The sequence below is a fragment of the Chionomys nivalis genome, chromosome X, assembly GCF_950005125.1.
Source record: "Chionomys nivalis chromosome X, mChiNiv1.1, whole genome shotgun sequence".
In the NCBI taxonomy this organism is placed as follows: domain Eukaryota; kingdom Metazoa; phylum Chordata; class Mammalia; order Rodentia; family Cricetidae; genus Chionomys; species Chionomys nivalis.
The window spans coordinates 127854299-127876829 of NC_080112.1; the positions used below are offsets into that span (position 1 = coordinate 127854299).

The 22531-nt window shown below is 43.8% G+C and overlaps 1 protein-coding gene and 1 pseudogene across 2 annotated transcripts in view; both read left to right on the plus strand.

Moving 5' to 3' along the window:
* Prps2 (phosphoribosyl pyrophosphate synthetase 2) overlaps positions 1 to 22531 on the plus strand; it is a 38646-nt gene that overhangs the window by 4997 nt on the left and 11118 nt on the right. The window contains exons 2-4 of one of the 2 annotated variants that reach the window (XM_057760071.1): positions 4056 to 4248; positions 13724 to 13822; positions 15325 to 15449. In XM_057760071.1, the coding sequence (XP_057616054.1) occupies positions 4056 to 4248; positions 13724 to 13822; positions 15325 to 15449 (417 nt within the window). The remainder of the gene's footprint in view (positions 1 to 4055; positions 4249 to 13723; positions 13823 to 15324; positions 15450 to 22531) is intronic. The other variant, XM_057760072.1, reaches the window with a different exon arrangement.
* LOC130868722 (small nucleolar RNA SNORA70) lies at positions 14755 to 14872 on the plus strand (annotated as a pseudogene).

Here is a 22531-nt window from a genome sequence, read left to right on the forward strand (position 1 = left end):
TTGTCCTTATACTTGATGTAATTGTGTGAATCCAATAGTTGGAACATCCAGCTTCTTATGTGGATTCCAGGGACTGAACACAGGTTCTCAGGCTTGTGCAGCATCTGCTTTTATCTGCTAAGCCACCTCGTTAGCCCAAGCATTGTATTCATTCTTTAGCTCTCAAAATAAGGAGATAGATTTCAGTTTCTTTCTGTTCCTTTCATCCTGGATTTACAGTATACTGTCAACATCCATGACAGAGAGCCTTATGCAGGAGTGGGATCGAATATTAAAACTCATTTTCAGAGCCCAGCATGGTGGCACATGCCTGTAATTCTTTTTTTTTTATTGCTACATGTTCTTTATTTTTTTGCACAAAAATGTAGCAAGAAGGGGTGATCTCCAAGAGGTTTTTCATTTTTTTAAAAGACTTTGGGTTTTATTACTTTTTAAAAATTTATTTATTTATTTATTAAAAATTTCCACCTCCTCCTATTTCCCTCCCACTCCCCCTCCCTCTCCAGTCCTAAGAGAAGTCAGGGTTCCCTGCCCTGTGGGAAGTCCAAGACCCTCCCCCCTCCATCCAGATCTAGGAAGGTATGCATCCAAACAGACTAGGCCCCCAAAAAGCCAGTACATGCAGTAGAATCAAAACCCTGTGTCATTATCATTGGCTTCTCAGTCAGCCCCCATTGTCAGCCACATTCAGAGAGTCCAGTTTGATCACATGCTCCATCTGTCCCAGTCCAGCTGGCCTTGGTGAGCTCCCATTAGATCAGTCCCACCATCTCCGTGGGTGGACGCACCCCTCACGGTCCTGACTTCCTTGCTCATCTTCTCCCTCCTTCTGCTCTTCATCTGGACCTTGGTAGCTCAGTCCAGTGCTCCAATGTGGGTCTCTGTCTCTATCTCCATCCTTCGCCGGATGAAGGTTCTATGGTGATAAGATATTCATCAGTATGGCTACGGGAGAAGGCCAGCCAGTTCAGGTATCCTCTCCTCTGCTGCCCAAGGACCTAGCTGGGGACATCTCCTTGGATACCTGGGAACCCCTCTAGAGCCAAGTCTCTTGCCAACCCTAAAATGGCTCCCTTAATTAAGATATCTTCTGCCCTGCTCCCATATCCACCCTTCCTCCATCTCAACCATCCCATTCCCCCAAGCTCTCCCTAATCCTCCACTTCTCCCTTCTCTCTCCTCTCTCTTCATGTCCCCTTCCTCCCACCCCACCCCCCACGCCCATGCTCCCAATTTTTGCCTGGCGATCTTCTCTACTTCCAATTTCCAAGAGGATAAATATATGTTTTTCTTTGGGTTCACCTTCTTATTTAGCTGTAATTCTTTGACTAAGAAGATGGAGGCAAAAGGAAGAGGAGTTCGAAGTCTGGCTGGGACTTGGAGTATGTGCCATCACACCAGATTCTGATGATGGATTTTTAAGTAGCTGTATTCAGTTTTCTCTATTCACTTTCTAGTATGGGGGATGGGCCTCCAGGGCTTCCTGTTTATGCTAATGCCCTCCCACTGAGCTCCATTCATAGCCCCAGGTTTCTGCATCTTGTCTCAAGGTAAGTTACCTAGAAGCAAAATTCACCTGATGTCCATAGTGTCCCAAATATAGCAAAGTCTCCCAACTATTGGAATAGGGTTGCCATTTTAAAATGAGAGTTCTAACAGAGCTGATCTGATTCTTTGTTCTCTGATACTCTGTGAAGGACATGCCAGAGTGTGTGATGTTTGTTTCTCTATGAAGCAGTCATATAACATGAATGGGCTGACATTCCAATGCTAAATACCCAATATTCTCTAACTTCACGTACAGATATTTTTAGACACACGATTTTCAAAATATTGGCTACTACTAAGTCTCTAGGAGCTACAGGATGACAGCTAGCAAAACAAGGAAGTATACCGTAAAGGGATACAGAAAATTACTGACGAAGAGGTGGCGAGAATCCCTATGGCAGCTGGGTCATCCATGTCAGTCAGCTGTGGGTAGGATATGGGCAGAATGGGAAAGTGGAGATGGACTTGAAGACTGGCAATTATTCATGGGGTGTGCAGGGTGGGATGTTAATGTGTAGTAAATAGAAAAGTCACCAGAGAAAGGCTAAGAGAAAAGATGCACACAAACACACACATGTCAAAGCTTGTGCATGAAAGAAAAATACAAATGTTGGTTTTCGTTTACTTCACAGCTCAGCTCTGATCATCATGGAGAGTTCAAATGTAGCAGGCAATCTTTAGCTTGAATACTGATCTGTATTGCCATGATGATATGGTCGGAAGCATCCATCCATGTCGTGGAGCAGAGAGGAAGAGATAGATGTTAAGCCCTCGTCTTCCATAGTGAGAAGTCAATACCTGATGGATGCCTCAGGAAAAATCAACTCAAGTCTCGCATGGTAGCTGGAGAATTGAAAGTAAATCTCTCTCTAAAAAGCCATCAAAGATTGAAATTGGTTGTCTCCAGGCTGTTCAGAGAGAGAGAGAGAGCGGAGAGAGAGAGAACCTGGAACTCAGGAATCCTCTTATCTCAGCCTCCTGGTACTGGGATTATAGGCTGAACTAGCATACTTTGATCATGATTTGATTGTGTGCATGTGGTATGTATACATGCTTCTTTGGTCATGTACATGTAGAGGTCAGAGGTCAGTACCAGGTGTCTTCCTCCATCCATCTCTGCTTTACTTTTTGAGACAGGACTCTCACTGAACCTGGAGCTCATTTATTCAGCTGGCTGACTGGTCAGCCAAGGAGTTCCAGGGATCTGCTGTCTCTGCTCTCCCAGAGCTGGGGTTAAGGAGGCCATTGCACCTGGCCTTTTTTTTTAAAGGTTGGTTTTGGGGAGCCAAACTCAGGCCCTCTATGCATGTGCTGGAAGACACATTACCAAATGAGTCATCTCCCCAGCTCCCGTGATTTGAATTATTAAGACAATATCCATGCTTAACTTTAATAACAGAAAAATTACCACAAGGAATTAACAGAGAAGGCCTAGAACTTAGAAGGGTTCTTTGTACGGTCAGCTCTTGACTGGCCTATGGGAACCTAGCTCTCACAGGGATTCCCACACCATTCTTTCATAAGAATGGCCTGTTGTGTGTGAACTATTAATGGCCAGAAAACAATGTGGCTCACACTGAGCTCCCACCCGCCCGATGCAAAGCTAGCATTTTGGTATGCACTAGGCAGTGGGTGACTACACTGTTCAGCTTCCAATACAAAGCCTGGGCCCTAAGTCTGTGTCTACCCTAGTAGGTAACACTTGTCACTTGTCACAGCTTGCTACGGGACACTTTGAGCCCGGGCTTCTCTGACCCCCCCCCCCCCCGGGGAGAATTCCTGTAAGTTCCCACCTAGATTCCCTGGTGTACTTTTCCCTTTGCTGATTTTGTCCTGTGTTCAATCCATCTCATAAGTCACAGGCAGGATTGTGACTCTGTGCTGAAGTTGGAGGTGGTCTCAGGGAGTCATAGAGACCTTGGTATTACCCAATGCTGCAATGGCTGATTGTTGATTGTCAACTTGACAGAACCTAGGGTCACCTGGGAGATGGACCTGTGAACCAGCTTGTGGGAAATTATCTTAATTGTGTTCGTGGATGCAGAAAGGCCCATCCACTGTGTGTAGCCCCATGCCCCGGACTGGACCCCAGACTCTGTGAGTGTGAAGGGAGCTGAAAAACAACCTAAGTTCATACTCTCTGCTTTCCAACCGAGAGTGTAATGTGCACAGCTGCTTTGAGGTTTCGCCGCTTTAACTTCCCAGCCATTATGGGATGTACCTTGAAATGTGAGTCAAAATAAGTGCCCCCCACACACACATTAATTCATTTCTCTAGAGTGGGTTGTTTTTTTTTTTGGTTTTTCGAGACAGGGTTTCTCTGTGGTTTTGGAGCTTGTCCTGGAACTAGCTCCGTAGACCAGGCTGGTCTCAAACTCACAGAGATCCGCCTGCCTCTGCCTCCCGAGTGCTGGGATTAAAGGCGAGCGCCACCACCGCCCAACATTCTAGAGTGTTTTTAAACAACAACAGGCAAAGAAAACTAAGATGGCATTGTTCTTTTGTAGCGTTGAGATTGGTGAAAGTGTGAGAGGGGAAGATGTCTATATCATCCAGAGTGGCTGCGGGGAAATTAACGACAACCTGATGGAGCTGCTCATCATGATCAACGCGTGCAAGATTGCATCCTCATCCAGGGTAACTGCTGTGATACCCTGCTTCCCATATGCCCGGCAAGATAAAAAGGACAAGGTAGGCGAGGTGTGTCTTGCCCTAGAAACCTGCTGTGCTCACCACTGTTTCCTTACCCATTAGTCGAGGCTTTGTAAGTTTCCAGGAGAAGGTGGAAAAAATACAGTTGTTCTTAGGCTTTACAAAACATGAGAAAAGTTGGAATTGAAGCAAACATTGAAGGAGCTTCTTTTGGTTGGTTAGGGTCACTATCGTAAATTACCAGGAGCTGGGCAGATTTACAGAACAGGCAATTATTCTTTAGTTCATAGACCAGATGTCTGAGGTCAAAGGATGTCAGTGTCATGCTTATTCTAGGGGAGAATCCTTCCTGCCTCTTCCAAGTCCCCAGGCACTCAGGCTTCTCTTGGCCCGTGGCCCCATTGTTTCAATTTCTGCCTTTGTCTTCAAGACACTTCTCTCTAGATGTGACACTGTCACTAAATTTAAGGCCATCCTTATTCAGGATGATCGCATCTCATGATCCTTCACTAATTACATTTGCAGAGATGCTACTTCCAAGTGGCATTAGTGGGTACTGGGGCTCAGGACATGGACATATCTTTTTGGAGGTCTCCATTCAATTCTTCATTATTTCATCTAGCTTCCTCTAAGACCCTAGGGAAAAATCTTTCCCGCCTTGCCCAGCTCCGGGGCTTCAGGTACCCCTTCATTCTGACTACACTCTTTCAGTCTCTGTTTCTGTCTTCTATAACATGGCTCCTTAAGTTCTATGTCTCCACTTCTGATGTGGGATACCCCTCTGTATGCTGTGAATACCATTGGTAAACTAAATGCTGGAAGAAAGGAGGCGGAGTCAGAGAGAAGCCATGTACCCGCTGGAACCAGACGGAACTTTAACCAGTAAGCCACAGCCATGTGGCAATACACAGATTACTAGAAATGGGTTAAATTAAAATATAAGAATTAGCCAGAAATATGCTTAAGCTATTGACCAAACAGAATTACAAATACTATGTTTTCTGCGTAATTATTTTGGGACTGAGCAGCTGGGAACTAACAACACACAACACACTTCTATCCTATATTAGGACACTATAATCGGATTTGGCGCCACTCTTATCCAAAATGACCACATCTCCATATCTTTACATAATAGCACCTTTCTACAGTGAGATCCCATTCCAGACTTGTAGGCAGGTATGAATTTGGGATGACAGCATTCACTTTACAACAGTGATGACTTGAAGCTCTTGTTTCAAAAAAGCACTCAAGATTACCCTAGATTCCAAAAGCAAAATAACCTGTATAAACATGAGTTCATGTCCTAAGATCTCCTTGAATTTTAATCCCAGCATCTTCAGGACCAGTTTCCAGCCAGCCACTCAGGGTTTCTCTAAAATGTGACATGAAGAATTCCATTCAGCACTCAAGATACGATTTACTGTATATGGATAGAGTCAGCCAGTTTCTTCTATAAACGGCTGATTTTTTTTTTTTTTTTTTTGGTTTTTCGAGACAGGGTTTCTCTGTGGCTTTGGAGCCTGTCCTGGAACTAGCTCTTGTAGACCAGGATGGACTCGAACTCACAGAGATCCGCCTGCCTCTGCCTCCCAAGTGCTGGGATTATAAACGGCTGATTTTTATTGCACCTCCCCAACTGTGTATTTCACAAACAGAGCTAGAGGACCATATATAACTGGCAGGTATAGGGGGACGAGGAGGATGGACAGATGTGGCAGGGTGGGTTCACGGTGACAGTGGTCACTGAGGGATGCATGCGTGTGTGAAACTGTAAAACAAATCAGAATCCACATTTATTTATAGACACATCTGACTCTCTATTTTATATGCCATGAAATACTATTTTCATTTCCCCTTACTCAGTTAAACTTAAGAGCTCACAAGCAGTGGCAAACATGTAGCAGGTTAGGTTCGGTCTACAAGCCACACTGTGTTAGGGTACTGCAGAACTTTACACTGACTTTTATGTTCCTGTGACTAAAGGATTTATGCTGAGTAACTTATAAAATAGAGGGGTTTATTTAGCGGGGCTGGAAAATCCAAACTCAATTCTAGCATCCTGCCGTTCACAATATGGCGGAGAAAGGAGCTAGCCACCTGTGCGAGACATATGTGTCATCAAGGAATGAGAGTAGGAATGAAGTAGCTTCTTTCTTTTCATAACACACTCTTGGAAGAAGTTGCTCACTGAGACGGTTAATTTTTTTTTGTATTTGTTTTTTATTATTATTATTTGTTTATTTTTATTCTTTTTTAATTAAAATTTCCACCCGCTCCCCGTTTCCCATTTCCCTCCCCCTCCTCCCACATATTGCCCCCTCCCCCCACTCCCCTCCCCCTCACCCCACTCCTCTTCTCCTCCCCCCACTCCATTCCCCCTCCCTCTCGATACTGAAGAGCAGTTCAAATTCCCTGCCCTGCGGGAAGACCAAGGTCCTCCCACTTCTATCTAGGTCCAGGAAGGTGAGCATCCAAACAGGCTACGCTCCCACAAAGCCAGTTCATGTATTAGGATCGAAGCCTAGTGCCATTGTCCTTGGCTTCTCATCAGCCTTCATTGTCTGCCATGTTCAGAGAGTCCAGTTTCAACCCATGCTTATTCAGTCCCAGTCCAGCTGGCCTGGGTGGGCTCCCAATAGATCAGTTCCACTGTCACAGTGGGTGGGTGCACCCCTCGTGGTCCTGACTTCCTTGCTCATGTTCTCCCTCCTTCTGCTCCTCATTTGGACCTAAAGAGCTCAGACCGTTGCTCCAAATTGAGTCTCTGTCTCTATCTCGATCCATCGCCGAGACGGTTAATTTTATTTGTCAATGTGACACAGCCTAGAATCACCTGAGAGAAGAAAAACCTCATGAGGGATCCTCTCGGTTGGGTCCGCTCTGGGCTTGTCTTTTGCGAATTATCATGAATTCATGTTGGAAGACCCAGGGAGAAGATGGGCAACACCACTCCTCTTTCTTGGGTTCTGGCTTGAATAAAAGAAATGTGAGCTGAGGATAAGCATTTATGCATTCGTTCTCTCTGTTCCCGACTGTGGATGTGACTAGCTGCTTGAAGTCCCTGCCCCCTCGTGTTTCCCAGGATGATGAGCTGTATCCTAGTATCAGGAGGCAATTAAACCCTTTTTTCTTTAAGTTCTCTTTGTTTTATTACAGCAACAGAAATGGAACAGATTGGCAAGGATTTTGCTGGTATTATTAATTTGAATCAAGTGTATTTCCTGTAGGTTTTATATTTTGTTTTTCACACAGAAGATAAAATTACATTGTATCTTCAGTAAATTGTTTTCCTTACAGGTGGCCTGTCAACTTGGGGGGCATGGAAGGGGTGACATTTGTTGGAACTGCAGATTCTTCTTTAAGGAACACAAATATTGGGACACATTTGGTGGTGGCTGTTGACATCACTGATACATGGTAACATTTTTGAAAGTCGTATTTGCTCATTTCTTTTCTTGTTTTTCTTTCCAATTTTTGATAGATAAACTAGCTCTGCCCCTTGCATTGCAAGAAATATGTTGGTCTTTTGGTCTCTGTCCCCTGACAGATGGCATCCCCTGTGCCTGCAGAAAGAACTCGATGGGTTTCTCAAAACACCAGTGACTTTGTTACGTTTTTATTACATTTAGTGTGGGGGTGGGTGTCTTTGAGTGTTTGGGTACACCTGTGAAGGCTTTGTCTTTTCCAGCATGTGAGTACCAGGCATCAAACGAACATATGCCATCAGGTTTAGTGACAAGCATCCTTACCAACCAAATCATCTCACCCCACCTTCTCCCACCCCCAGTGGCTCTGTTTCTCAGAACTGCATTGTGTGACCAGCTATCTACCAGTTTCCCTGCTGTTAGATGTTTTAGATATGTTTTCCATATGGGACCCTTTTTGAACATGTGTCCCATGCCTTTCCAAACTTAGCGGCAAATAAGACTATCATCCAGAGGGAGGGATATGATGACATTTGAGAGACACTGGGTGCAGCTCACGAAACTGACACTTTCTGGTAGGGAAGCAACCAGAGCGGTGTTGTATTTTTTAGGACCCCTGCAACAGATTACTGCAAACAGGAATGACTTTAAAAAGCATCAGTGTCTTCTCTTCTAACTCTGAAGTTCAACAGTCCCAAACCAGGCACCAACATTGCAGCTGTGCCGATGAGTAGTACATGCAGTCATTGGTGGATGGGGTGAGCATTTCTCGGGCTTAGTTACGCTTTGATATAGTGTAGCTTTCCTATCATTGATCACTTCCCACAGGACACTCTAGAGCAGGGGTTCTCAACCTTCCTAATGCTGTGACCCTTTAATACAGCTCCTCATGTTGTGGTGACCCCCTAACCATAATATTATTTTCGCTGCTGCTTCATAACTGTCGTGTTGCTACAGTTATAAATCATAATATAGATATCTGATATGCAGGATGGTCTTACCCCTGTGAAAGGGTTATTTGGCCCCAGGGAGTCAGGACCCACAGGTTGAGAACCACTGCTCCAGCGATTTAAAAGACCACCCAAAGATGATTTTGCTGGAAACAAGTATCCACTCTTCGCACTGTTCTCAGCAAGTCTGATAAATGGCCACTCTTGTATAGCTATGTAAGCTAAAGGGACCTGTAAGGAGGCCAGGACCCATGGACTGTTCTGGGGCCATGGCTTCTTTTACTTTTAATCTTACTTTTTTAGTGTGTATGTGTGTCTTTGTGTGTGTCTGTGTGTGTGTGTGCATGGGTGTGCCCCATGACACACATGTGGAGGTCAGAGGGCACCTTGATGGAGTCTGTTTTCTCCTTCCACCTTTATGTGGGTCCCGCTCAGGCTCGCAGAGCAAGCTCCTTCATCTGCTGAGCTCCCTGGCTGGACCCTCCATCCATGACTTCGGATGGGTCTGTGTAGTCAGTATGACCTAAACGACAGTGAGGAAACTCATTCTCCCATTCGGTTTCATCAGTCAACCCGCCATTCAAGCTGTACCCTTGGCATTCTGGAAAGTTCTCACAATTCACTTCTTCCCTTGAGCCATGCAGCCTAGCTTGGTGATGGGAAGCTGCGGGTGAGGGTAATGAAGATTTAGTGGGAGAAATAAGAAACGACTAGAACCTAGTACTGTACTTCATTTCTTAGCCTACTGTAGCCATTTCCCAGTGTCTAGGAACCGTGAGGACACCAACCATGATTTGAGATGGAGGAAGGTACTTCTATTTTTTTTTCTTCACTTAAGGAGGCAGAAAGCCAGGTGGTGTTTGAATATCGCAGAAAGTCATATGCTACACTTAATCTCTGGCCCTAAGCAGAACATTCTTGTTGGCTATGGGAGGAGCTCTGGGCAGCCCTCCCAGGCCGCCTATTGTTTTTTTCTCTTCCTTTGGGACTGCATTGCCCATAACCTCTAATGGCACAGAGAAATTCTGTGTAATTGCTTCTACCAAGAAGTACCTGCTGGAAAAGCCCAGAAAAATCTTAGGATTTTAAACCATCTTCCAAACTTGTTTCGTGCGTTTTGACCCTTCGTCCTGTGTATGTGGAACAGTTTATTTAGCTTTGATTTCTAAGTACCAGAACCTAAGGGCAGCTTCTTGCAGGAAAGAAACTGTTTCATAAATGACCACTTAAGACAATGGAATATTCACACAGGAAAACGGCGATGATTTCACAGTCATTGTCAAAGGCATGACGTAAGTCCTGGACTTGCAGTTTAGCAGTGAACCAACTCAGCTTTGAATTCCAACACCAGTTTTCCCTTTCTGAAGGTCACTTACACTCTGCAACTTCGGGCCCTCACCTGTATGCTAAGGACTGTCTTAACTACTATGGTTGAAGTCCCTGGCCTATCGTACACAAGCAGATGAGCTTTCTGAAAAAAACGAAGTGTTGAGATTCAGGGCTGTGTTGAGATTCGAATGGTTGTTGTGACAGCTCAACTTCTGTTTTAGTGCAGAAACTGACATAGCCAATATGCAAATAAATGGGTGTAACTATGTTCCAAAGGTACTTTATGTATGCCCAGTAAAGTCTGGATTTTATGTCACATTCAAATGCTACAAAATCTTATTTTCGACTGTTTTCCAGTGCTTTTCTAAGTGTGGAGACCATCCCTAGCCCCAACCAAGGCATTAGGCAAGTCTAGCCTGTGAGCTGACGTTTGCTGGCTCTTGTAGGAGACACTCAGTAATTACTGGTTTTCTGCCCTTGAGAGAACAGTAGGTTGTAAGCCGGGCAGGGGATAATTACTTCTGAGAGAGAAAAGGGCTTGGATTTTTTCTTCTTTTTTCCTAATAATTTGTAAGATCATCTTCATATTTCAATGATAAAGTGATCGACACAAGTCTCTGGAATCTTGGAGTCTGCATACATGTGTGTGTTTGTATTTGGGGGAACACGTATGTGCATGAGTCCTGTATACATCTGTGTGCATGAATAAAAGCACAAGCTCAGATGTCATTCTTCTGGTGTTCAGTGCTGTCTATCTTTGGGGGTTTGTTTGTTTTTGTTTTGATGAGGTTTCTCAGTGGCCTAAAACTTGTCAGGTAGGCTAGGATGGCCAGTAAGTTGCCAGATGTCAGCCCCCACCTCCCCGCACAGGGATTGGAAGCACTTGTCACCACACCACAGCATTTTGATGTGGACCCTGGGGCTTGAACTCATATACTCACATTTGCCAGGTAAGCGCTTTCCTTACCTGCTCTTTAAATACCACACTGATTGTTCTCTCTGTAGACTTGTGATGGCTTAAATAAGAATGGCCCCTGTAGGCTCTTAGGTCTGAATGTTTGGTCTGCACTTGGTGGAACTGTTGGGGAAGGATTGGGAAATGTGGCCTTGGAGTAGGAGGTGTGTCACTGAGTGTGGGCTTTGATGTTTTAGAAGTCCATATCAGGCCAGGCCCAGTCTCTCCACACCTCCTGGTTGTGGGTCAGGCGAGCTCTCAGCACTGCTCCAGTACCACGCCTCCCACCTGCTACCATGCTCCTCACCATGATGGTCTTGGATTCACCTCTGAAATTGCTAGTAATCTTCCAATTAAACGATTTCTTTTAGAAGTTCCCTTGGAAGCTGTAATACATACGCTAAGGACCTGGTACAGATCCACGTTGGCCCTATAATCGCTGCTTAGGTCTCTGCGAATTCATATGAGCTTTGCTCATGTTGACTTAAAGGGTCTTGTTTTCTTGGTGTCTCCTCTGGCTCCTACACTCTTTCTACCCCCTCTTTCACAGGGTTCCCTGAGCTCTAAAGGGACAGATTTGATGGAGGCATTCCATTTAGGGTTCAATGTTTCAAGGTTTCTCCTGCTTGGAATATTGTCTGCCTGTGGGTCTCAGTATTTGTTCCCATCTGCTGTAGGAGGAAACATCTCCGATGACAGCTGAGCAAGGCAGAATGTCATTACGAGTCATTTTAATCACTACACAGTCTTCATTTTTTTTATACCAGTATTATTTGGCTTCACTCTAGGTCCTTGGGCTATCTAGTCAAAGGTTCTTGGTCAACCAAGTTTCACCTTAGAAGAGAGGGATTATTTCTGGAATTCTTGAAGGTGCTTAAAATTGCAATATTTGAGCCAGGCCTTGAAGGATCAGTCACACAGGTATAGATCTGGGGTAAGATGGGGCAGTTGAGTATGTGAGACAAGGCAGGGCATTCTCTAGAGCAAACAGGGAAGGGCAGGAGCAGAGGCAAGGGAGAGCAGTTTGGAGTTAGCTACAGCCAGACTGACCTCAGTCCTTTGGATATTAAAACTGAGAAAATTTGATTCTTTCCCAAAGGCAACATGGAACACCATACAGGGGAGTTAAAGAAAGCAAGAAATAGAGAATGTAAGTAATGATCTATAGTTAGTATAGAGAAGACTAAATCAAAACAAAACAAAACCCACCTTTTGAAAATAAGAAAAAGAGATGCTGGATAAATGAGTTCATGATAACGAGCACAGACTGCTACTCCGGAGGTCCTTTCTTTCAGTTCGCAGCACACACATGGTGGTTCACGGGCATCTGGAACTCTAGTTCCAGGGGATCAAACACCCTCTTCTGGCCTCTGAGGGCACTGCATGCATACATACAGGCAAAAAAGCCACACACCTAAAATTAATTTTAAAAACTTTAAAGAAAAACACTCCCCCTCTAACCTCAGCACTCTGGAGGCAGCTTCAGGTGGATTTCTGTTAGTTCGAGGCCAGCTGATTGTACAAAGCATACTCCAGTACGTGTAGGGCTCTTACGGAGTCTGTCTCAGAAAAGGAAAACCAGGAAAGCCTTCCCCATCGTTTCCAGAAAATCTGTTGGTAATGTTAGGGGTATTTCCTATGATTCTTTATGTGTGTGTAATTAATGTAAAATTAATATATAAATGAGTATGTTTATATATTAATAACGTTGACTGTATACTATTAATATTTATTGATTATACTTATAAATGTATAAATTTTATAAATATATTTTATTATAAGAGGATATTTAGTTTTTTTTGAAACAACAGGATTGTATTTGAAATAAAATAAACACAATATTAACATTTTCATATAATTTTTAGGTTGTATTTTTTTGTGTGGCTTGTGTATGGGCCTGCAATGCTATTAATAACTATCTCCACCTACGTCATGTCTGGACTATGTCTAGTGATAACTGCGTGGACTCTTTGGTTGCTTTGATGTGGACATTTTCATTGCCAATGATTTATGATGTGGAAACTAAAGTTTTCTAAAGTTAGATAACTTTAGAAAAGGCATAAAGACAGTGATGACAATGAACTTGTTTCTCTGAACATTGAATTCTCAATTGCCTGTAAGTGTTTTTTGTTTGTTTGTTGTTGTTGTTGCTGCTGAATTTGTAGTAGGGTCAGCGTTCATCTCTCAGGGCATGGTACTTTTTTCATAACTGGACTTTGGGGCCTTGGATAAGCTATTTGATGGTGTTTTGGCTTGGGAGACTGCATATATTTCGTTGTTTCCTTCTAGAACACTCTTATCGTAGCATTGGCTGGCCTTCCCTTTAAAGTGATGTCTAAAGCTGTCTTGTTGAACCTCCTCATGCTTCCTTACTATTTGAATTATAGAAACTGTAATGTCAAGTATATTCAGTTTGACTTTATTCCTTAGATATTTGTATTCTACTGTAGTGTCAGGTGCATAGCCTCATAGTAGGATACAGATGGCTGGAGATGTAGTTTAGATGGTAGAGTGCTTGCCTGGGATGCAGGAAACCTTGGGTCTTAGCCCCACTACCACAGAAACTGAGCGTGGTAGCACATGCCTAGATCATGGTCATCCTTGGTTGCATTGATGAGCTGGAGATCCACCTGGGCTATATAAGATCCAGGCTCAAAAACCAACAGTGGCAACCAATGGTCAATATTTAATAACCAAATGCAATGTGTTGAATATATCTTTTGTTGTCATAGCTTGTAATTCTCCTTATTGGTTACATCCATGCCAAACCATCCATTTGGTTTCCTCATGAATATCTTTTCAAAACGACTCTAACACTTTCCATCTTTGTCTGATATTAAATCTCTGTTTCTATTTTTTAGAGTCGTGCTCCAATTTCTGCTAAACTTGTGGCCAACATGCTGTCAGTTGCTGGGGCCGATCACATCATCACCATGGACCTGCATGCCTCTCAGATCCAGGTACCAGCATTGTCTTTCTGCCTATGGTCAGATCCTAACTCTCTGTACTTAATTTTGAAAGGTTTGGGTCTGCAGAGCTATTCTCTGGGCTGCTTGTCTTTCCTGTAGATGCCACCATCCCTATCACACCTTGCCTCCAACTCATTTTGAAGGAGCAAGGAATACCTTTCATGTGCTTTGCGATTCCATCTAAACGTCTGTAAGATAGTTAAAATGATAGCATTGTAGTGTGCATTTTGTGTATCTGTGTGCACTTGTGTGTGCATACACATGAAGGCAAGGGGTCAACACCGGATGTCCTCCACGATCACTCTCCGTCTTGTTTTTTATGATGGGATCTTTCACTGGACCCAGAGCTCATCAATTCAGATAGAGCTCCAGGGCTCTTCCCGCCTCTGCTTCCCCAGCACTGCTGCTATAGGATATGCACTATCATGTCCAGCTGTTTTATGGTTTCTGGGGATTCCAATTCAGGACATGATGCTTGTACAGCAAGTAGTTTACAGATCTACGCACTGAACCATCTCCCCAGTCCTGCCATACACATTTTTAAGTTCTTCATACCTTCCTTCTTCCGTCATTAAAACAGGTCACCTTTCACAGTGCCTGCTTTATGGTATGTAATGACTGTGAAGTATTTAATTTGTGGTAAGTGCTAGGACAACAGCAATGACAAAAAGCTACCTGCTTTCCCCCTGCCCTGCAGTGCTGTTCTTTCCCTTGTTGCACTGACCATCACATAAACATCAGGGCGTGCCCAGAAAAGGGATGGACTGAAAGATGGCTTGTAGCATCTTTATCATTATATTTAATTCTGTTACAATTAGCCAAAGGGAGGGGTTATATAAAGGTAACTTTTGGATAAATAATTCAAATATAATTTAGAGATAGCAATTATCTTTTAAAAAATCTTTCTTTTTCTTTTAAAAAACCTTTATCCAATTACACTATGTTCCTTTCCTCCTGGGGGCTGGTGTGCAGTGGCAGCCAATAGCATCCTACTTGGGACGCTGCTTGTATGGGTTTCTCTAAGAGACCTCAGAAACAGAATTTTCTGCTAGATAGTCATGTCTCTTTTCTCACGCTGTCTCTAGTCTAGACTTCAGATAGGTATATGGAGCACGCTTGAGAAGCTCCAGGGCACAGTAGCCAGGCCATCATGTTGATCTGTAGCAACCTGCAGAAAAAGGAACGTGATTGAGACCCTGCACAATCAAGTTCAAGGTCCCCTTACTGCTGGAAAATCCACATCTCAAAGAATTGAGACTTCACCAAGTTTAATACAGATGCATTGGAAGGCATAGTAGCTGAGAAGCAACTTTTCCCCAGTGAATGTGTGCCAAATACATCTCCAGTCGTGGTCCCTCAGACATGGGATAGGCCCTGTACTCCTGAGGGTTTCCACTGTGCTGAACCACTGACCCCACCAACCATGTACTCTAATAAACCTCATACTCAATCCGAAAACAAGCCTGCAAAGTGACATTGATTTCTCTCCTTAGGGATTCTTTGATATCCCTGTGGATAATTTATATGCAGAGCCTGCAGTTCTTCAGTGGATTCGGGAGAACATCACTGAATGGAGAAACTGTATCATTGTTTCCCCCGATGCTGGAGGAGCCAAAAGGTACCACGCAAGTGATCCCATGCAGATTTCTGTCTCTACTTTCTGCTTTCCTGCTTTCTGTATTTCTCTGTGTCTTAAGTGAGAAGGCCTGCTTTGTGTCCTGGAGACATAGCTCGCTGCTTAAGCTATTGCCCTGCAAGCTTGATGGCTGGAGTTGACTCTGCAGAACTTACATAAATGCTGGGTGTGTTTAATGATCTGCCTCTGAGTTCAGCCTTGGAATGCAGAGAGAGAGGAATCCCCAGGGCTGTCTGACTAACTTGGGCTTTGAATGAGAGACACTGCTTCAATGAATAAGATAAAAGAACAATCAAGGAACATTCCTGACATTAGCCTGGGACCTCCATGTATGTGTACACACCACACAAAGCTACATTTTATAAAAATGCTCTCTCTCTCTCTCTCTCTCTCTCTCTCTCTCTCTCTCTCTCTGTCTGTGTGTGTGTGTGTGTGTGTGTGTGTGTTGCTGAGGATAGATAGTACTCAATGCCTCATAGATGGTAAGCAAGTACCATTGAGCTATATCCCTTTCCCCAGGAAGCTTGCTTTTAATTATATAACACTCTATTCTATAAATGAGCCACTAAGTAGGCCTTAGGCTTTGCCTAGCACAGAAGCCCGTCACTCTCTCCGCATATCACAACATTCATGAAAATAAAATGAACACATATATACTCTCTATAAAAAGGGTTTTAGTTAATACAGTTGACTGAATTAATCCTTTTTTTATTGATTGTTATTGAGCTCTACATTTTTCTTTGCTCCATTCCCTGTCTTTCCCCTCCCCTTCAACCCTCCCTCAAGGTCCCCACGCTCCCAATTTACCCAGGAGATCTTGACTTTTTCTACTTCCCATGTAGATTAGATCTATGTATGTCTCTTCTAAACACTAACACATGACTATAATAGCCAGAATAGAACCCAAAATAGAATTCCAGAGAAATGTATGTATGTGGAGCAACAAGAATGGGAAATAGCTACAGCCTGCCTGCATACAGATGGTGCTGGGGGCTGTACTTGGGTGGCCTGGTGGGTAGGACTGAGATGGGAAAGGGCAGTCAGCTTGGCCTCTCCCACCTATGCAGGAATCTCCATAAAGCAGGGTGCTGAAAGCCAGACCCTGGCCAATAAGCAGAACCCTTGGATAAGGGAGAAAGTAGCCACCCACGAGAAATCCAGCCCCAAGCCTATGCCACAGGCAGGTGAATGTAGCGTCTCCCTGGAGTACCTGACTCCCTGGACTAAGAAATTTAATGCAAACATTAGTCCCAGGCTGTAGCAGCCCTAAGGAGAAAGTTTGAGTTGGTCAGGGAGCGGTCACTGAACAATGTGACCTAACATCTGATCATCTAAAGCCAGCTAGCCCTGAGGGCCTGATGTACCTGGACTCAGTTGTGTATAGCCTTCAGGTACAGCCAGCCAGTGCTTAGGAGTGCTAGAATGACTGTCAAATGAGCAAGTTCACGGACAAGTTGGCCAGCGCCATCATGGCAGCCTAAGAAAGTAGCACTGAGTGGCCAAGTCAATCAGCTCCGTGGATGAGCTTCCAGAAATGTCTGAGCCATTAGAGCGCATGGGGATGAGGTGGCAACAAGAATAAGAAGGTAGTGCTGCTCGGACGCACTGCTTACTGCAAAGTAGAAGCTAAATAACCCTGAACCTTGCAGAACTTGCCAGCCATTCTCTGGGAAGATAAAACGCGGCGAGAGTCTTATTGCCAAAGTAGGGAAAGGTAGGAGAGACCTCTATCCACCAGCTAAAGTAAAGAGGCCCAGAAATGTGAGCCTACTGTTGGAATCCAGGGTCAAGAATCGCCATTGGACTTCTGAAGGACTCAAAAGTGCAACGACCTTAGGTGTGGCTCAGTGGTGGAATATTACTAGGCATGCCCATTGCCCCGGGTTCCATCTGCAGCACTACACAGACACATTGGAGTACACACACATATGCACACACATGCACACACACACATGCATACAGCTTTTCCCCAGTGTTGATATCTTCATCCACCTACAGCCCAGCCGCAGACCTAGAATCATACTTAGAAACTTAGGAATGGCCTACACACAGTCTCAAGGCCCATCCAGTACAGTGTAGGCCCTGATTCTCAGGAGAGCACAATTGTGCTTACAGCTGGTGTCCCGTAGCCACTTTGGTTCCCTGCATAGAAGAGGAGAAGGAAAGAGGGCCAGTAACCAGAGAGGGACCTCTGACACTGACCAGAAGTGCCTCTGCACAGGAAGGAGATACATAAACGTCAGCAGCAGTCAGCTAGGCATGGGTTGGGCTTGGCCCAGAGCATGATGGGCACAATAATGACCTTGGTCAGTATATTAAGGTTTGCCCGGGTCTTTTTAGCAGTGTGAGTGACTTTGCAGCGTCATTTCTCCTGGAAATGCTTGCAGTTGCTATGGAAGCTTCCCAAAATCACAAGGTAGAATATCTATTCACATCTATCAGATCCCTCCTAGGCCAAAGGGTCCAGGAGTATTGGATACTTTGGATTATAATATCAGGTGCAGGTTGTAATTCACATGCTCCCCATGTAAGTATAAAGCTAAGTGGTTTTCAGTATATTCTCAGATTTGTGCAATTGCCACCTTTATCCATCCCTAGGATACTTCCATCACATCAAGAGGAAACCCCATGCCCATTGGCAGTTGTCAGCCATGTCCCTGACTCAGCCTCTAGCTATACCAGCTCACCTGCAAGGGACTGCACTCAGAGACATTTTCATGTCAATTGATCATGCAGTAACTGACCATTTTGTCTAGCATTAAGAACAAAATAGAACTTTGGTCCAAGTAAGTCTAAAGAATAGATTCCCTAGAGTTCTTTTGGCCTTTTCCTTTTTCTTATAACAACTATCTCTATATACAGACAAAAATAGCATTCATGCTTTCAAAAAGACAAATTGAAGTAGGGGCAAGGGAGATGGCCCAGCAGCTAAAGGTACCTGCATCAAAGCCTGACTACCAGAGTTTGATACCTGGGAGCCTCGTGGTAGGAGGAGAGACCTGACTTCTGCAACTTATTATTTGATGGCCACACTTGTGCCCTGGTATTTATACATGTTCACAAGCACACATACACGCACACACACGTACATGCACACATGTACACGCATGCAAGCACACAGTAATAAAAAAATGAAAGAAATTGAAAAATAGTACAAAAAGTGACTCGGCTTTGCTAAGCACTGCTGTTCTTTCTGGTGTTAGGATAGTGTTCCAACACAGATGGCCCCCTTTTCATAAACACAGCAGATAATGCGCTACGGTTTGAGCATGGAACGGTTCCCATGGCCTCCTGTGGCTGCACACTTGCTCTGCAGCTGCTTGGCGAGGTACAGTGTGGCCAGAAGTGGGTCACTGTGGGGTGGGCCCTGTAGTTTATAGCCCTGATCAGCTTCTTCTTGGTTCTCTGCTTCCTGTTCCCCTAAGATGTGGCAAATATGAGCCACCTGCTCCTGACACCAAGAAGCTGCCTCCTCCCAGCCACTTCCCACCATGATAGGCTTCATTTCCTCAAACAATGAGCCCAAGTGAAGCCTCTCCTCTCCTCTCTGCGTTTCTTTTCTTTTGGGTGTTTGAGCACCAGTAAAAGTAGCGTAGATGCTGTGCACACTTTGCCACTGAGATTTTTAAAAGACGTACTTGCTATATTTTAGCAGTAATCTCATGGTTATATTACAGAGGTTCTTAATCATTTTTTTAAGGGGGGAGGGATCTGGTCTGGCTTGTGATTTGAAGGTACAGCCTATTATGGCCAGGGTGGCAGCAGCTAGTCACATTGTATTCTTGGTCATAGAGCAGGCATAAATAAATGCTGGGTCCTAATATTCCTTCTCTGTTCTATTCAGTGCAAGAAACCATTCCAGGGTGTAGTACTGCCTGCATTCAGTTACATGGTTGTTTTTATAGCTATGTAATAGTCCCTTGTGTGTGTGTGTGTGTATCCTCATTCCTGTGATTTCTTGCCACTCATACATAGGCACTGTAGTTTGTGTAGTCCAGAGGCAGCAGACTTGCTTTGACATTTTACTTACTTGTCTAAGTAAGGTAGATTCTTAGAAATAGAACTGCCAATCCAAAGGGGCAAGCCATTTGAGTTTTGGTGGACAATGCCAAAAGTGGCTCTTTCAGAATGCTATTCTGGATGGCATTGTCCAGTATGGCTGCCAGTATCTTGGTACCCGGCTCTGCTCACATAGCATATTATTAGTTTCAGTTAACATATCAGACAGGTTACCTGTGGTATTTCTTCCTGTAAGCTCAGGTTGTTAGGAACGAGGTCCAGCATCCTTTCTGGCATGATGGGTTTTCCATGAGAGCTGGTATTGTCTTGTGGAGACTCTGACCTGTGGATTGGCAAAGGTAGGAAATCCCAGCTCTGCTTTTCATGAGTGTCTCAGCCATTTTCTCAGAATTTTAATGTCCTCCCCCTTTTATATTCTTATTCCCTGAAGAACCTGGAAAACCATCTTACAGTTCTGCTTTCTTCACATTCTGTCTTCTAGACTTATGAAGCACTTGGCTTTCTCCTAAAATTTTTCTTCTCTCGCGATTTTAGCTATTTTAAAGACCTCCTTTTCTCTTTTTAATGTTCTGATTTTTCTTGCATTTGACATTTATTGGGAAATAAAAAGTAAAATAAAAGTCCAATTCCCCCTCTCCTCCACCAGCTATCTAGTCATTCAAAAACTATTAAAACACCCATCCTCTCTCTACTGGTTTGAAGCAACATCTTTTATTATATGCCAAGTTCCTCTATCTACTTGCTGGTTCCTACTTTGAAAAATCACAGAAGAGGACTTGGGAGATGTGCAGTGGGTAAAACGCTCTTTCTGCTGAAGCATGAAGACCTGCATTGAAGTTCCCCAAAGCCAGGCATGGCCCCATACCCCTGTAACCTTAGCATGTGAGGGGGAGAGACAGAATGATCACTGGCGCTTGCTAATTGCCAGTTGAGCTCCAGGTTCAGTGAGAGACCCTGCCTCAAAATATAAGGTAGGAACTGATAGTGCGAGAAATTTGGTGGCTTTCTCTAGCCTCTAGACATATGTACCTATAACACGGATGCGTAGGTACACTGCATCACACATACAGAGACAGGCAGACAGACAGAAATACAGACAGAGACTAGACCAGAGTAAGTAAGTGAGCAAGTTTAAAATGCTCTTTTGTGTAGGACTCCTCGGAGCACTCTCTTCTAGCCAGCCCTCCTCCCTCTGCTGGGAAATACCGGCTCCTTAAAGGTATACATGTAGGAATTTGTGTCACCTCCTTTTTCTTTACCTTAAGTGTCTTCTATACTTCTTTGTCATCGTCCTATTTTGGAATGAGGTATTCTCTGACTGACAGTCCTGCTGGAACACCCTGGCAGGTAGGATGTGATCTATACAGTGGATATCTTTGGTTTCTTTTGCTTAATGCAAAAAGTCATATTTCACTAGAGATAATATCATCTTATCATCTTATTATCTGGGAAATCTAAGACTGATGTTTTAGAGAAAACTGTGGGGTGAAATCTTTTCAAGCAAAGCTTTGTCTTGCCACAGGAGGTCACTCTTGGGTAGTCTTTGAAGCTTAATTGAACTGATGAGGAACATAGACCAATAAGAAAGAAGCAACCCTATAGTAAATATATATACACACGTATATATGTATATATGTGTGTGTGTATGTGTGTGTGTGTATATATATATAGCAGCTAACTATAAAGTGATGTGGGAAGTGAATGAAACTGGTTTCTTAATATATAAACTTTTTCTGATTGCTCTTTGCTCATATGCTATAAAAATTTAAGAGCTGGAAAGAAAAAACATATAACTATCTTATAACATTAGGGACACCAGTAGGAAAAATTTGGTGTATTAGATGTCCTGAGAATTCATATGCACACACAAAGAGAAAAGAGTGGAAATCAAAATCCCACATATGGACCTGGCAATAGTAGTGAAATGGCTCAGCAGATCAAGATGCTTGCGACACAAGCCTAATGACCCGAGTTCAATTCCCAGAATCCATAACTTACAAGAGTTGTCCTCTGACTTCCACGGGCATGGAGTGGTCTGGGCATACCTGCACTCACACCCATTCTACTAATAAATAACATTTAAATAATAATGTGTAGATGGAGAGATTGCTCAGTAAGCAGAGTGCTCGCTATCTGAGCATGTTGCCCTGAATTTGTATCCCCAGCATCAATAGATACACTTAGATGTGGCAGTGTGTGTCTCTAACACCAATGAGGCAGAGACACACAGATTCCAAGGCTTTGCTGGTCAGGCGGTCTAACCAAAGCAATGAACTCACTCTAGATTCAGTGAGAGACCCTATGTGCAGTCATAAGGTGGAGAGTGACAGATGAAGACACCCAGCACCAACCTCTGACCTCCCCACATCCATGCACCAATCAAACCTAATGTCTATTTCCTTCCCATCTAAGATTTCTGTGATACCTCACTTCTGAGAAGCACATGTTAGTCTCCAGTGTGTATATGGAATTAGGTTCATGCATCTGTCTCAGGAAATGATAATTTTACAGTGACCCAGGGCATTGGGGACCAGAATCTATCCCTTTCTCTTATGCTGCACAAACCAGCAAGTAACTGATGTGGCTGGAGCTTTACCCAGGTCAGATGTCCAAGTGCCTCAGTGCCAAGAGCCACGTAGTTCACCTTTCTTTCCCAGGCCTCTGTGCCTGTCTACCTGCCTGTTTGCAAGGGGATTATGATCTTCAGCCTCGACTTCATGGACTTAGAACTTGAGCCACAAATGGTAGCGTCTCCCATTGCAGTGCTGCAGACCAGGGCCCTTCCCGTTCCTCAAAATAAGTACGAATTCTTTGGTATCTACATTTTACATAATCTGCCCAAGTACCTTTTTTTGAAAATCAAAAACAAAAATGCTGTCTGATGTTCTGAGAGACCTCCTTTCCCTAATCCAAGTTTAAAAGGTTTAACATGAAATTGGCGTGTATGTAGTATATACTTGAAGATGATTATGGGGCAAAATTTTTTTTGCCTGCCTTCAAATTACAGGTTTCTTCTTTCAATTAACTGTTAAAGTAAGGAAGCT